At 48.0% G+C, this 14,916-nt stretch overlaps 1 protein-coding gene across 4 annotated transcripts in view; it reads right to left on the bottom strand.

Moving 5' to 3' along the window:
• Window positions 1-14,916, bottom strand: part of LOC135903397 (RNA-binding protein Musashi homolog Rbp6-like) — a 1,054,134-nt gene that overhangs the window by 53,344 nt on the left and 985,874 nt on the right. For all 4 annotated transcript variants that reach the window (XM_070534623.1, XM_065433710.1, XM_070534624.1 and 1 more), the window contains 2 exons: window positions 13,456-13,509; window positions 13,232-13,341 (listed from right to left, as the gene is read on the bottom strand). In XM_070534623.1, the coding sequence (XP_070390724.1) occupies window positions 13,232-13,341; window positions 13,456-13,509 (164 nt within the window). The remainder of the gene's footprint in view (window positions 1-13,231; window positions 13,342-13,455; window positions 13,510-14,916) is intronic.

Genomic DNA, 14,916 nt, shown 5'->3' with positions numbered 1-14,916 from the left:
GAGAAGTCACGGCGTCGCTCCTGGTCTTCGGGGCGCGTCAAAGTGTGTTTGGTGTGGAGACACGGTTCACTGTTTAATAAGCTCCTGTTGTCTAGTCAAGTAGTCCTGAATTTCGTTCAGTCTTTCACCATTACGGGGAGAAGGTGCATTTATCGTAAAGAAGCGAAGACCTGCTCTGCGATATGGACACATTCTGTAAAGGTGTGCAGCTTCTCCGCAGTGGAAACAGAGTCGCGTCCGATCGCGTGCACGCCACACGTCGCTTTTTCATGGACTCAGCTCTGCTAGAAGGACTCCACTGCCCAGAGAGGGCTGGCGGCTGCTGGGAGTCGCGAGTGGAGCACTATGCCCGGTCCGTTGGCATAACACCTCAGCGTACGCCGGCGCGCGACGTATACCGGTGGTGGTGGTTCAAGATGCACAGGCGGTGCCTCAAGTCTTGGCTGCAGAATAGCGTGCCGAACTTCATCCCGAATGACGGCAGCGAGAGTTGGAACTTTCGGCGTGGCTTGCGGCAGCTTTCGAAGCTCTTCCTTTACGATTGATCGCACCAGTTCTCTTAGCGCTTCGGTGTTACTCTTGGGCCTGCTGACAGTAGATCGGCTGGTGAGCTGCTGACATCACGATTGTAGTGATGGGCACGCTGCTGCAGCACCTTCTCTATGGTTGTCGCTTCGTTGTGAGACTCAGCAACACTGTGTGGTGGGTTACGGACGAGTCCTAGAAACAGCTCCTGCCACGCATCATATGGCACAGTTTCTTCTCTTCGGTCATGTTTGCATCAGCGCGTTTGAAGAGGAGGGACATGTCCTCGACATAGATGCCGACACTCTCGTTAGTGCACTGGTTTCTGGCGTACAGAGCGTGCTCTGCCTTCTCTCGCCGATCGGTGCTGCCATAAGTGGCAAGCAGCTGTCACCGAAATTCCTCCCATGAAGATAGCGCCGCTTCATTATTCACGTACCATGTCCTCGCTGACTCTTCTAACGCGAAGTACACGTTGCGAAGCTTCCGTGCCTCGTTCCAGCCCTTGAAACCTGCGACTCGCTCGAACTGCTCTAAGCAGTCTTCCACATCTTCGAACGTATCGCCGTGGAAGAACTTGGGCGTGCGTGGGCGGTACAGGATGAGCTGGAACGATACCACCAAGCTGGTCATGGTTGCACCGTCGCTGGTAACTGTTGGCTGCACTGCTGCAGCAACAGGAAACGGTCCTAACTGAGGCGGGTCTCCTCGGATGCGGCGACTTAAGAGCTGGTGTACTGGAGTCAGTTCTCTGGGTTCCAATCGCTGAGGGTCGGGGATCCGCTCTCTTACGAACTGGGAACTTCCAATGATACCCTGCACCTCCACCAGAAATGTAGCGCTCTTCAATGAAGCACACCAAACAAACTGGTTTATGGTGGGCGAACATGTGCCCGGAAACTCAATACTAAAGCATTCACACAATTTACAAGAACAGTTAACAGGAGCCTATTCCTCAGTGAGCCGCGTCTCCACACCATACACACTTTCATGCGCTTCGATGGCCAGGAGCCAGGCCGTGACTTCTCATTGGACGGGGGACTCGGGCGCTGCCGTGAGCACGTGCACGGGAGACGCGCTGTATCGCCATGCGCGAGGCGTTGCTGGCGCTCTTCCAATGGCTATGCTATGAGCAATGCCTAGGGACTTTAGCGACGAGGTGCTTGGAAGGGTACCTCACGAGAGTGCTCGTAACTGACATATGGAGAACTCTCGGTGGCAATAAACCCCATGCACCATAGCAGACAGATCACGTGGAAGCACTAAGAAACGTGCGCGATGAAACTCACACCATCCAACCATATTTATGACCCGTGATAATCATCTAGAACAAATTGTCAACGCTGACTCAGGAAATCTAACTCCTTAGGAGAAAACGATATGGACGGCTTGCTAATGCACAATTCGTAAAGTGCGCCGATATGCACTGTCTCAACAATTAATCGGGTGATCTCTTCATTATATCGGCCAACAATGACTGTTTTATCAAAAGAGGTCGGCAAGGACATGCTTGGGTATTGAGGGAGAGAAACCCATCAGGCGGCAGCTTTTTCGTTTTGTAAGCCCTCATTGAATCAGCTACTAGTCCGGCCGATGTATTGTCGCCCTCAGGAGAGCGGGATACGATAAATCGCAAATGCCCTACAGCCTACGAAATTGTTTTTACGCTTTTTTGTGCACTCAATTTTTTCTGTCCCAGAAACATTTGTCTCCACACGAGCCTTCCAAGCTTATCGGGTATTGAAACAACCACCCAAATATTATTGCAGAGGGCCACCTTCTTAAGATAGTGTGACAGTTGGTGACTACAGGGAATTACGGCTGTGCTTCTCGCTTCTCAACTCGCGCGGCGTTACACTGGCCTGAGCTCTCGTGAATTATACTGAGTTACTTTTCTTCTGTAGACATTAAACATGCTTTGAATAGCCAGCATCCTTCAGACGTGAAGTGTTATTCTGGAAGCTATCCTTCATTAGGTGAGTGGAAGATGTCCTTAATGCGTTTCTGAGGCACATTGTCGCAATGCCTCTGTTGGTAAGTTTGGAGTGGTTAGAGTGGAAAGAGAGTAAAGCTTTGTTGGTGATCATAGCACTAGCATAGCTGGTTGTCGGAGCAAGGAAGTTTCAAGTGCAAAAATTTAACGGTTCCCTCAATCGGCCATTCAACTGCCACCTGAAGAGGACTAAGACCATCGTAGAAAACATTAAACACTTCCTTGCTTTATTTTTCAATACTTTACCATGAGCAGTCAATAAGACTAATAAAATGTTCAACAAATCTGCAATTTTCTTGCATATTTGTTCCTCGAGACGGTGTGCCTCTGTCAAGTTCAGCTTAAAAAAAGCTTGCTTAGCACGGGGGTTATAAATGAGCCAATGCGCACATCCCTTTTCTGCAAAAATATATTCTTATTGACCTTGATAGAAGTCTACATTAGATAAAGTCTCACCAAAGCAAGAAAATCGTTAAAAGAAATTCCCGCTGCTGTAGAAAATTTGACCACGGCTAATTCATCCATTTTAGTTTCAACACACTTTAGCAACTGTGCATATGAATAGTTCAGATTAGTGACGTCGACAGAAAAGGCTTTTAACCCCCTATCTTCGTGAGCTTTCATGAAGTCTAAAGTATTAGAACTGTTAACTAAAAACGAGCCACGGATTTTCAGTAAGCTTAGTTTCCCCATCAGAAATTAGAGGAGATCTTTCTACCATGTGCCATTCTCAGAGACAATTACTCTGAAGGGAACATCATCTTTATGAGTCATCGCGCTCAAAAATTGATCTAATCTATTCTTCTCGCTTTTTTCTATGGTTTTGAGAGTTCTGACAATATTCGTGCTTTTGCACAACCGTAAAAGCTAGCTTGCTTTTACTTTGCCCAAGGACACGTCACTCTTTACATTGAACGACCCAGAAACGTCCTCATTAGGTTTAGCTAAGAAACATTTGCAAGAAAAAACTGCAAAGCCACCTTTATTATCTGCCTGTAAAACTCATAGGAAATCGTCATTCAAGTACGACGGCACGCATTTTGCAGGAAATCGTAACTAAATAGGCTTACGATAAGGCGCAGACATGCACCTTCATATTCGCCTTCAGTGGCTCGCCGCGACACCTGGCGTACGACGGTCAAAGGCTCGAGTTTTGTCCTCCGCCTCTCGACACGTACCAAACTTTGGACCCAGACCCAGGACCTGAACGTCGTCCAGCAGGTGGAGGCCCTCAGGAATGTGAAAACTACGCTTGACCTCTGGCCGATCACTGGTTACACACTCCCGAAGATGGCGCAGCTGTGAAAAATGTGTCTCAGCAAAGCATTAAGGAAATCCTGCGCTCACATAATGAAGGGTAGCTTCCAGAATCAGACTTCACGCATGACGGAAGGTGACGGAAGGTGCCTTTCCAAATCACGTTTTAGTGTCTGTAGCAGAAAAGTAGCTGAAAAGAATTCGCAGGAACCCGAGCCAATGCCAAATCTGCGCAAGTGCGGAAACGAGAAGCACAGCCGTAATTCCCTATATTCACCAACTTTCACAGTATCTCAAGAAGGTGGCACTCCGCGATAACATTAGGGTGTTTTTTTCAGTATCCGATAAGCTTGGAAGGCTGTGTGAAGACAAACGCTTCTAGGACAGAAAAAGTTGAATGCACAAAAATGCATAAAAAGAAGTTCATAGATGACAAGGCATTTGCGATTGATCGTATCCCGCTCTCCTGTGGGACACAATACGATGCCTAAATGAGCGGTTAGAGAGCACAATAACAAAACAAAAAAGAGCTGCCGCCTGATGGGTTTCTCGCCCTCAATACCCAAGCATGTTCTTGCCAACCTTTGTTTGATAAAACCGTCATTGTTAGTCGAATAAAGAAGAGATCGCCCGATTAGTTGTTGAGGCAGAGCATAGCGGCGCACTTTGTGAAGTGTGCATTAGCAAGCTGTCGATAGCGTTTTCTCCTATGGAGTTGGATTGTCTGCGTCAGTGGTGACAATTTGTTCTGGTGGGTTATCACGAGTCATAAATATGGTTCGATAACGTGAGTTTCATCGCGCATGTTTCTTTGTGCTTCCACATGATCTGTCAGCTGCTATGACGCATGTGGTATACAGGGCGTCTTTTTTTTTTAACTGCACCAAATTTTTTAAAAAGATTGCCTGTGGCAGATAGCACAATTCTAATCCTTGATCTAAATTACTCGATCAGGCGGCCATTACTACTACGAAAAAATCTAAATAGGTAAATGAATACTTAACTGAATTACGTTAACTGACTTTTTAATTATTTATATTACGGCCCCTATTTCTACCTACGAATTAAAGCTGACGAATTCGCAAGGCGTATCCACTTGGAAGGAATTATCCCGACCCCGAGATATTAATTTTCAGAGTGTCCGGCGAAATGTATGGGCGTTCCAGTTACCTTATTAAAGAAAACGTTGTTTCATTCATTCAAGCACAAGAATAACTGGGACACTAATGCATTTCGTCGGGCATATTGAAAGTCAGTATCTCGAAACTGGTGCAGTCAGGAGAATTCGTTAAAAGCGGATGCGTCTTGCTAACTCACCGGCTCGCAGCGAATGCGAAAGGAGAACACGAAGTTAGAGCACAACAGGTGAACATATTCAATTCGTAGAGATGTCATTGAATAAATAACAACACGGACAGAATTTCAGTTACTAAACTTTCCGTGGAAAATCTAGTGGTGTCCATCAACACAATCGGAAGAAGTGATCACCGGATTACACTGCCGTGACCCCACAATGAACCGATATTTACACAGGACTGGTCTGACGATATCACCCTGTGTCAATACCACCAGAAAAAAGAATCCCTAGATCACTATATTTTGTTTTGTCGCCGGTATAAATTATTAAGGGACAGACTTCTAGAAATTCCGCTTCCTAAATTAGGGTTAATCTTATGATCAGAAATAATACTAATTTTTGGTGTGTCAGTTCTGGGTTTTAGCAACAGGGACGTCTTTTATGCCGTATTGGTTACATACAATCAACTAAACGAATAAGTTTTTTAGCTGTCTTTCTTCTTTTTATTTACCAATTGAATCTGTAATACTTCAAAACACTAAGTAAAAGTTCAAGCGCACAAATCTTGGCGAATCCCCCACCGTGGGTACGAGCCAACTGGATACGTATTGCAAACTCACCGGCTACTATTCGTAAATTGCAATATGTGAGAGAAATTAATTAGAAAGTTAATTGGCGAATTTGTTAAAATTAGTTTAATATCTGTTTAAATTTCTCGTGCTAGTAATTTCCGCTTCTTGGAATAATCCCGCTAAGGACAAGGATTATGCTATCTGCCACACGCACTTTTTTTTTAATTTACGTGAAACATAAGAAGTATCATCCTGTGCAGTGAGACAATTTTGCCTGAACTCACGCACGCGCAGACGTCACCATGACGTCACTAGACGGTGCCGGGAGCGCGAGAGAGGAGTGCCCGCTGAAGCACGCGCGTCGCGTGTGACGCATTTCGGCGTTGGCGCAGCACGGCGGAGTGTCGCTACATTGCTTCACTGTTGATCGCGTTAACGTCGACATCCATCGTGGGACGAGTTCTGCCAGAATTTCAACGCGTTAGCATTCCCAGGGTACTTGGCCAACTTTCCGGGGGCTATATGTTTGTGTCTACGTTTCTATAACTCCCGCACCTGGGCCACTGGGTGGGCCCATGGTTCAGTGGGCAGAGCATCGGGCTGCTGTCCTGCGTTCGAAGCCATCCACAGGACTATGTGTCAACGTGTGCATGCACGTACGTGCTGCTCTTGAACGAACCTTTTCCACGCCGACAAGGGTCACTGTAGATGCGTGACTGGGTGGGCGCCGCTGTTCGAAGAAACTTTTTAACGCGACAGCGTTAAGGAGCTCGTGTCGCAGAAAAGCCGGTGTCGTCGGCGTCGGTGTCGGCGTCAGCGGCGTTGGCCATGAGCGATAAATCCCAGCAGGCACTTCATGAATAAAAAACAACTTGCAAGATGGGCTGTGTGGGAATCGAACCAGGGTCTCCGGAGTGTGAAACAGAGACGCTACCACTCCGCCACGAGTTCGATGCTTCAAAGCGGTACAAAAGCGCCTCTAGTGAATGCGGTATTGCCTTAGAAACGAGCTGTTTCTAAGGCTCGGGCGTGCGTCGCTTGCTCAGGCGCACATTTCGTTGCCGCGCCGAACGCTGCGTTGCTCGACGCTCACCGCGTCCGATGCGGGGCGCGTAGTCGCTGCGCCGTAGCCCATTGTCTTACACCCCTTGGCGGGTCGACAGGAACGCTGTCGCGTTCCACTCTTGAAGGCGAAGCTTAAGCGTCCTCCAATTTTTGACTCGGAGCACCGGGTACGTTCCACTCGGTCGGTATTCAATGAACCTGTTTGACAGCAACTTGGGTAGTTAGGCATGTGCCAACGGGAATGTGCCGGTCTACAACGACGAAAAGAATCCCCTGAATTTATCCGATGCTGAGCGGAATCGTGCCAAGACAAAGCCACCTAGAAAAAAATGTAAGGCCACCGCATCACCTCCTCTCCCCTGTCAAAAACTGGAGGACGCTTAAGCTTCGCCTTCAAGAGTGGAACGCGACAGCGTTCCCGTCGACCCGCCAAGGGATGTAAGACAATGGGCTTCGGCGCAGCGACTACGCGCCCCGCATCGGACGCGGTGAGCGTCGAGCAACGCAGCGTTCGGCGCGGCAACGAAATGTGAGCCTGAGCAAGCGACGCACGCCTGAGCCTTAGAAGAGCTCGTTTCTAAGGCAATACCGCATTCACTAGAGGCGCGTTTGTACCGCTTTGAAGCATGGAACTCGTGGCTGAGTGGGCCCGCGGCGCCGACACCGGGTTTTATGTGACACGGGGTCCCTTAAAGGGAAGCTGAAACACTTTTCAAAAAAAAATGGCTGTGGCTTAGGTAAGGTTAAGCCCAGGATGCGAAGCATACTAGCCTTTATTTTAGTTGTTGAACCACTGTTTAGCCTGGTGAACTGCTGTTGCTTGGCTATATTTGGTTCGGATAGACGAAGATACAACTCATGCATTACTGCTTCGCCTTCAAGAGTGGAACGCGACAGCGTTACCGTCGACCCGCCAAGGGGTGTAAGACAATGGGCTACAGGGCAGCGACTACGCGCCCCGCATTGGACGCGGTGAGCGTCGAGCAAAGCAGCGTTCGGCGCGGCAACGAAATGTGCGCCTGAGCAAGAGACGCACGCCTTAGAAACAGCTCGTTTCTAAGGCAACACCGCATTCACTAGAGGCGCTTTTGTACCGCTTTGAAGCATCGTACTCGTGGCTCAGTGGTAGCGTCTCCGTCCCACACTCCGGAGACCCTGGTTCGATTCCCACCCAGCCCGTCTTGCAAGAGTTGAGCCAAAGCCACTTCTCCTCTGTCGTGACGTCACGGTGTCACGTGGTTTCAAGGCGACACCGCCGCGCCTGAGGAGCTGGGTTGAGCTCTCGTAATATGCTTCGCATAAAAACTCGTGGCTCAGTGGTAGCGCCTCCGTCTCACACTCCGGAGACCCTGGTTCGATTCCCACCATTTTGCAAGTTGTTTTTATGCGAAGCATATTACGAGAGCTCAACCCAGCTCCTCAGGCGCGGCGGTGTCGCCTTGAAACCACGTGACACCGTGACGTCACGACAGAGGAGAAGTGGCTTTGGCTCAACTCTTGCAAGACGGGCTGGGTGGGAATCGAACCAGGGTCTCCGGAGTGTGGGACGGAGACGCTACCACTGAGCCACGAGTACTTTTTTTTTCTTTATTTTGAGCCACGAGTACGATGCTTCAAAGCGGTACAAAAGCGCCTCTAGTGAATGCGGTGTTGCCTTAGAAACGAGCTGTTTCTAAGGCGTGCGTCTCTTGCTCAGGCGCACATTTCGTTGCCGCGCCGAACGCTGCTTTGCTCGACGCTCACCGCGTCCAATGCGGGGCGCGTAGTCACTGCCCTGTAGCCCATTGTCTTACACCCCTTGGCGGGTCGACGGGAACGCTGTCGCGTTCCACTCTTGAAGGCGAAGCAGTAATGCATGAGTTGTTTCTTCGTCTAGCCGAACCAAATATAGCCAAGCAACAGCAGTTCACCAGGCTAAACAGTGGTTCAACAACTAAAATAACGGCTAGTATGCTTCGCATCCTGGGCTTAACCTTACCTAAGCCACAGCCATTTTTTATTCATGAAGGGCCTGCTGAGATGTATCGCTCACGGCCAACGCCGCCGACGCCGACACCGACGCCGACGACACCGGCTTTTCTGCGACACGAGCTCCTTAACGCTGTCGCGTTAATAGACAGTTTTAGTTTAGCGTACGCAACTATAGCGTACGCTGTACGCTATAAAATAGCGTACGCTAAACGGCGCACGTTTTCTACAATTTTAGTTGGCCGACGATATCTTCGGATCTCTGAGGCCATATTCCGTCGTTGCGGCTATTTCGCGCCTGTAGCGATAGGTGGCGCTGACATCTCAAACGTTTCGTTAGGCTTCGGCTCGTTCAAAACGAGAAGCGATCTCGAAAACACCACGAAGTTATCCATAATACTCTGTAGTCGAAGCGGCCTGAGACTAAGCGAAAGCCGTTTACACAGTCATTTGCTACGAACGAAGTGCATTTTACAAAAGCAACGCCAAATTCAATTCGAAGCGGGCAGCCGGGATCGCCGCCATGTTTCCCGCAAACTCCGCAAACCCCGCAAAAACGCTAACGCTAACGCTAACTCATTTGCGTTGCGTACGCCCGCTATACCCGCTATTTCGTTTAGCGTTCGGCGCATGCGCAGTGACGACCGCTATTTTTTAGCGTACGCAATGGAATAGCGTACGCTATACTAAAGCTGTCTAATACGTCACGGGAGTCGGATGGTAGCGGTAGACGGGGGAGCGCTGCGTTTCTAGAACGCGGCGCGCGTTCTGAAAACAAATGTTCTCGTTGGCTGCAACGCTAGAGCGGCAACGCGAGGACAATTTGCTTGGTGGCTTTGGTGGGGCATGCTGCGCCGTAAACGCGATTGCTTTTCTTCGATTGTGCGTGGTTCGTCGTACACGGAAGCGCAACGATGCCTGGCTGTTGTTGCGCACCAAACTGCAAGTCCAATTATGACGGAGGACAAAGTGTCCGAGTGCACAAGTTGCCATCTGACCGAGCCACTCGGGAAGCATGGACGAGAGCAGTTCCTCGGAAGGACTTCTCGCCAACGAAGTACACAGTGGTAAGTATTTCTTCTCTCTATTGTTATTCTGGGTTTCCAGACGAATAGGTTTCGTCAGCATAGTGCGCAATGCATTCGTGCACGCGTGCACAATAGATGGGTCTCTGCACCTGTAGACGCGCTTGTAAATTCAACATTTTCGTCGAGCTTCATACGTGTAACAGCTTGTTGTTTTTTTTCAGCTCTGTGAAAAGCATTTCTTGCCATCGGATTACTTGAAGACGACATCTTACACGGACGTCAAGACAGGAAAAGTGGTCGAAGTTGCCATGAAAAACATCCGTCTGAAGAAAACAGAAAACTGATAGCTTAGAGGATCGCTTTGGAAAGTACTGGCAATTGTCTGGTGCCAATTACCACGTGTCTATAAGGCAGATATATGAATCTAAAAACAAATTGCATTTGCAGAAGGTTCTGGACCTGCCAGATTTGGACATTCTACTACCACCGAGCGCGAACACGTTGGAGACAAGTGTACATTCAGGAAACGGCCAGTTGCAAGTCACTGTGACGGACTCCGACATTGAGAAAAAAATGCCAAGGCTACCGGCACTAACCTATGTTGCCGGCTATTGTGCCCATGCAGCTCTAAAAAAGCTGACATGCGCATCTTGCAGTGAAAGCCTTGTGATGCGAGACGTCGATCTAGATGACCCTGAGAATGCATTAATCACGAAGATGACAAGGGGTGGCCTGAAGTTTCCACGAGCAGTTGTAGTTAATGCTGTACTCTTTACTGAAATTATATTGGACAAGCTCAGGACACCAGAATATGCCGTACGATTTTTCAGCCTTCCTAGGCAGAAAGATACTCTTGTCGGCCTTGTGTTCGCTACCCTTCATGACTTTGAGGATGTCGATGTGTGTGATTTCGGTCATCCTGCACAGGAGGTAATGGGGAATGTTGTAAGTATTGCAGCGAATACACTGCTGAACAACTTGTGCCGCACAGAAAACGACAAATTACGCAACGATAAGAACGACCGAAAATTGCAGACCTTGAAGGCCTGAGATCTTTCTCATTATTTATTTTTTATTCATGAAGCTCTGTTTTGTTGAACATCTACGTACGTTTGTGTTGACAGAACCCTTGTAAAAAGAAACCTGTGGCGTAGCTAGGACTTATTTGCCTACATTATCAAAATGTAAACCCTGCATTTTGGCCAATTCAAATGTTATTTGAGTGCATTGTGCTACCTGTTTATGATTCGAACTCTCCATGCTACCGCAGTCCATTAATTGCATGTTTTCCTTTAGGACTGAGAGTAGGCCTCTCGTTTTTTGCTTACTTTTTACCATTATCTCAGTATTTTATGAAGACCAATGAGGCCTGCAAACAAGGCGGGTGGAAATAAAATAACCACAAGAAATGGTACAACAAAGACGAAAGCTTATTCTATTTGAGAATTAGTTGTGCGTGACCCTATAATGATAAAATTTTCACAATAAAATTAACCTCGATATTCGTGTGTCTAGCGAGGACTGTTTTATGCAATGCAAGAGTGAGAATGATAATTGTATATGGAAGATTTAAAATGTTTGTTTCTGAATGCATTTCTTATCATTTGTGAATAAAGTATATTCTGTGTCTTCAATATGCAGTTTTCTTCTTTCTTTCGTTCCGTCTAAATTTGAGTGACTAAGCAGCATGCAGTTTGCTTGTCTTAGCCCCGACCAAACATCAAAAGCACAACAAGGCAGGTCGTGTTGCGATACACGCAAAAAACAAAAATGTTGCCAATCAAGTAATCTAAGGAAGGTATGAAAGAATGCTGCTTTCTGTGGTGGTGTTGACTGCGGTGAACCAGCGGCTCCCCCTTATATTTTGCGTCAGCTATACGTGTCTTGCTTTGGAAACGAAGCATCTGAATTTATAGGTTGCTGTCGCTTTAAGGACAGCACTAATTTTCCCATGCTATAGTATCCGCGACGCGCAAAGAGACACACTGCAAGCGCAACGAACCCAGGCGCGGAGACGCCGACGGCGTCGACTGTCCGGCCCATCCGACTAGCGTGACGTCACACCGGCGTGCGGAGGCCTTACATTTTTTTTGTAGGTGGCTTTGGCCAAGATCGCAAGGGTTGCTCGAGGACTCAACGCATTAAGTGGCCCCAAATGTACCAGGTATGTGCCGCTTTTCAATGAACCTGGGTCGCCGAGTACGTGCCACTGGGTGTGAGCGACAAGTGAGGGAAAAATTATCAGCGTCCTCGGGTACTGGCGCGCCGCGCTACTCGTCTAGAAGGCCACGCGCGCACTTGTCGGCACTGTAGATGACACAGCGTGTCACGAGAAAGTTGCCTGATGACGCGTTCCTCAGCACGTACCAGCGCGCCTTGAATTTTGGACACGCGCAGGCTTCGCGGCGGCGGCGCTAGATGGCGCCGAGTGTTGTAGGGGGAAGCGCCAAAGAGGAATCACGCTGAAGTCTCATACATGACTCGCTTTGACGGTAGCAATGCGTTGTGTCGCTGTATTGATTCAATGCTAAACGCCCACAGCCAACGTGAGATGGGTTTCGCTGAATTCGTTTTGTTTACACTCTTTAGTCATCAGCAATATTTTTAGTAAGGACACTCAATTAGGCAAGCAAGAGGTTCATCTGTACCGTTATTTATTGTCCTTATTCACAAGACGCCAACTAAGGATTTGTAAACAGCTACAAGGAACATGGAACACGAACATTTTCAGTAATATACAATTCGCGATACAATTATTCCAGCACAGACAGAAAGCCTGATGAATATGAAAACTTTAATACAATGCCTCACCTGTACCGGAAATAAATAAATAAATAAGTAAGTAAATAAATAAATAAATAAATAAATGGTGGTTTTTAGACCGTATATATTATTTTAGATTGCCTGTGACAAGTAGCACAATTCTAATCCTTGAGCTAGATTGCTCGAAGAGACGGAGGTTACAAGTTCAATAAATCGAGATACACAATAATTTTATGTTACAAAATTCATTCAATTCACATTTTAGGTTTACTTTACCGCACATATTGCTGAGAAATGCGGTACGGCGAATTGCGAAACATAACGTTGTCGTTTAACGCGTCTACATTCCTTGCAAAGACATGATCAACTGAATCTCCCCATCTAGACGTTGGTAGATGTAGTTTGGGGTCGCGCTGCATGCGAACAATATTTGCGACGTATTAACTGGTGCCGCTGCGCAAGCGCTTGCTCTCCAAACTCTTGCAGATATTTACAGCTTCTCTACGGAACTTGTAATTATGACTAGCGCTGTCAACCATCCCATGTTTAGCGCGATAGTCCCGACTTGTCTCAATAGGGACGGCCAAATATTACGACATGTGCTTGTTGCCTACTGGATAGGAATCAACAAGCTAACTTCCTTTTTATATGCCTGACAGGTGCGCATTCTGTTGCCTCGTCAAAAGGCTTCGTGGTTCTAGTGCTTTTCTCCCCTGTGCTGACAGGGTCGACAGGAAGCCCGCGCGCTGGCGGCGCCACTCACCATGCTCACGGTGAGCGGGGGAAATCCGGAGGGCTGCGGCGACGTGGCCTGCACGTAGCTGACGCTGTCCTGGCTCGAGCTGTACATGTCCATGGGGCCCGGGCTGTTCGCTGCGCACACGACAAAAGTGCACGCACTCGATAGCATTACACTTCTCACTCTCTTGGGGCGAGGCCAAGGGTTAGTAGGCCAGCACGGCAGAAAGTTAGGGAGGCGGTGGGTACCTGAAAGAGCTTGTGTTAGTAGAGGTGGTGACGTCTGCTGCCCGTTGAGTTCCACTGAAACAAAGAAACACAACCGCAGGGTCAGAAAAGCTCTGGTTAAACGTGGCGAAATGTTTGGCACAATGTTTGGCCTCGCGCCAATGTGCGTGCGGATGGGCGGACTCCACAATCAAATCGTGCAACTAAAACCAACGCGCAAGAAAATCAAACATGGTCAACAAAGCCGCTACTGCGATATCAGCATGCTGCAACCGTCAGACCTCCTTTTGGAAATGGCGGAGTTGCAGCTTTGGCCGCCTGCAGAGGTGTCCAGGAAACCAATGCACCTTTTCCCGAGGCAAATTTCGCTGAATGCCATTGTGACGATTAGTTGAAGGGTTGATTTCACATCTTGAAATATGAGGCAGAATATCAGTATTTAGAATATGCTATAGCATTCCGCTGTGGCCATTATAGACTGTAATCAATAAAAGTGACTGCACTAACAGAATGCCATTAGTGACGTGCGATGCTTGAATGTTGAGTAGGTTGGTGCTGCACTACCATAGTTTCGCAGCGCATCGAACGCTGCGCATGCGCCGCGAGTGCCGTATTCGCTTCCGAACATTCGCCGAGGTCGGCTCGAGTGAAGGGACTCGCAGCGGGGGCGGCGTGTACGGTTTCGAGCAGATTGCTCGCGTGTCACGACCATTTCTGTGTGGAACAGTGAATGGCAAAATTAAAATTATGGTTAAGTTTCCGTACAGGGAGGTGGCAGATATCGCCAAAACGCATGCATGTTAGGGCGGCGATTTAGCGCCCATCGAAGCAAGACTATAACATCCTAACAATTAGATTCAGTTCTGCTGGAGTGCATGCATATTAGAGCATGAACCTATTTGCCCACGTCTGGCGAAGTTGTGTTAGATATTTTCAAGGGTTAGTGGTAAATAATTGCTTATATTTTGCGTTATACTTCAATTTAACATAGAGATTCTGCCACATGTGAAATTTCAATCAGACTGCGACCATTTTCATTTTAAGGTTGTCACGTCCTCTCTTCTCGGTGCAGAGGCGAGCGCGACACTGATGTTAACCAGAATGATGACAACTGGAGCGAACTGGCAGTTCATAAATAAACACGAGGACTTTTTAAATGCTTTCTTTGCGCGCTACATCCTGCAAGAGGCCCAAAGGAGAGCGAGGTATGCCTTAGTATAGACTTGAGGTTGGCCTGCCTACATCTGTGCTTATATTCGACGTCGTGATCGAGCAAATAAAAAGTTGGTAGTCGCGCCTTGTCTCGGTTGTCCTTTTTTTCCTGAGACGTTTTCCTTGCTGCTGTTCCATCCGGGATCTTGGTAAATAGGAGCAGATCGAAAAACGAGACGCGCGCCATGAGAATGGTAAAAAACTGCGCCTTCAGGCCTATTCTCGCGCCGGTTTCATCGACAGTCAAATTTGTCACGAAATGTGCTAGGG

Source organism: Dermacentor albipictus, chromosome 2 (genome assembly GCF_038994185.2).
Source record: "Dermacentor albipictus isolate Rhodes 1998 colony chromosome 2, USDA_Dalb.pri_finalv2, whole genome shotgun sequence".
Taxonomy (NCBI): domain Eukaryota; kingdom Metazoa; phylum Arthropoda; class Arachnida; order Ixodida; family Ixodidae; genus Dermacentor; species Dermacentor albipictus.
The sequence above is the reverse complement of the archived record's forward strand: the minus strand, read 5'-3'. Positions and strand labels throughout refer to the sequence as shown.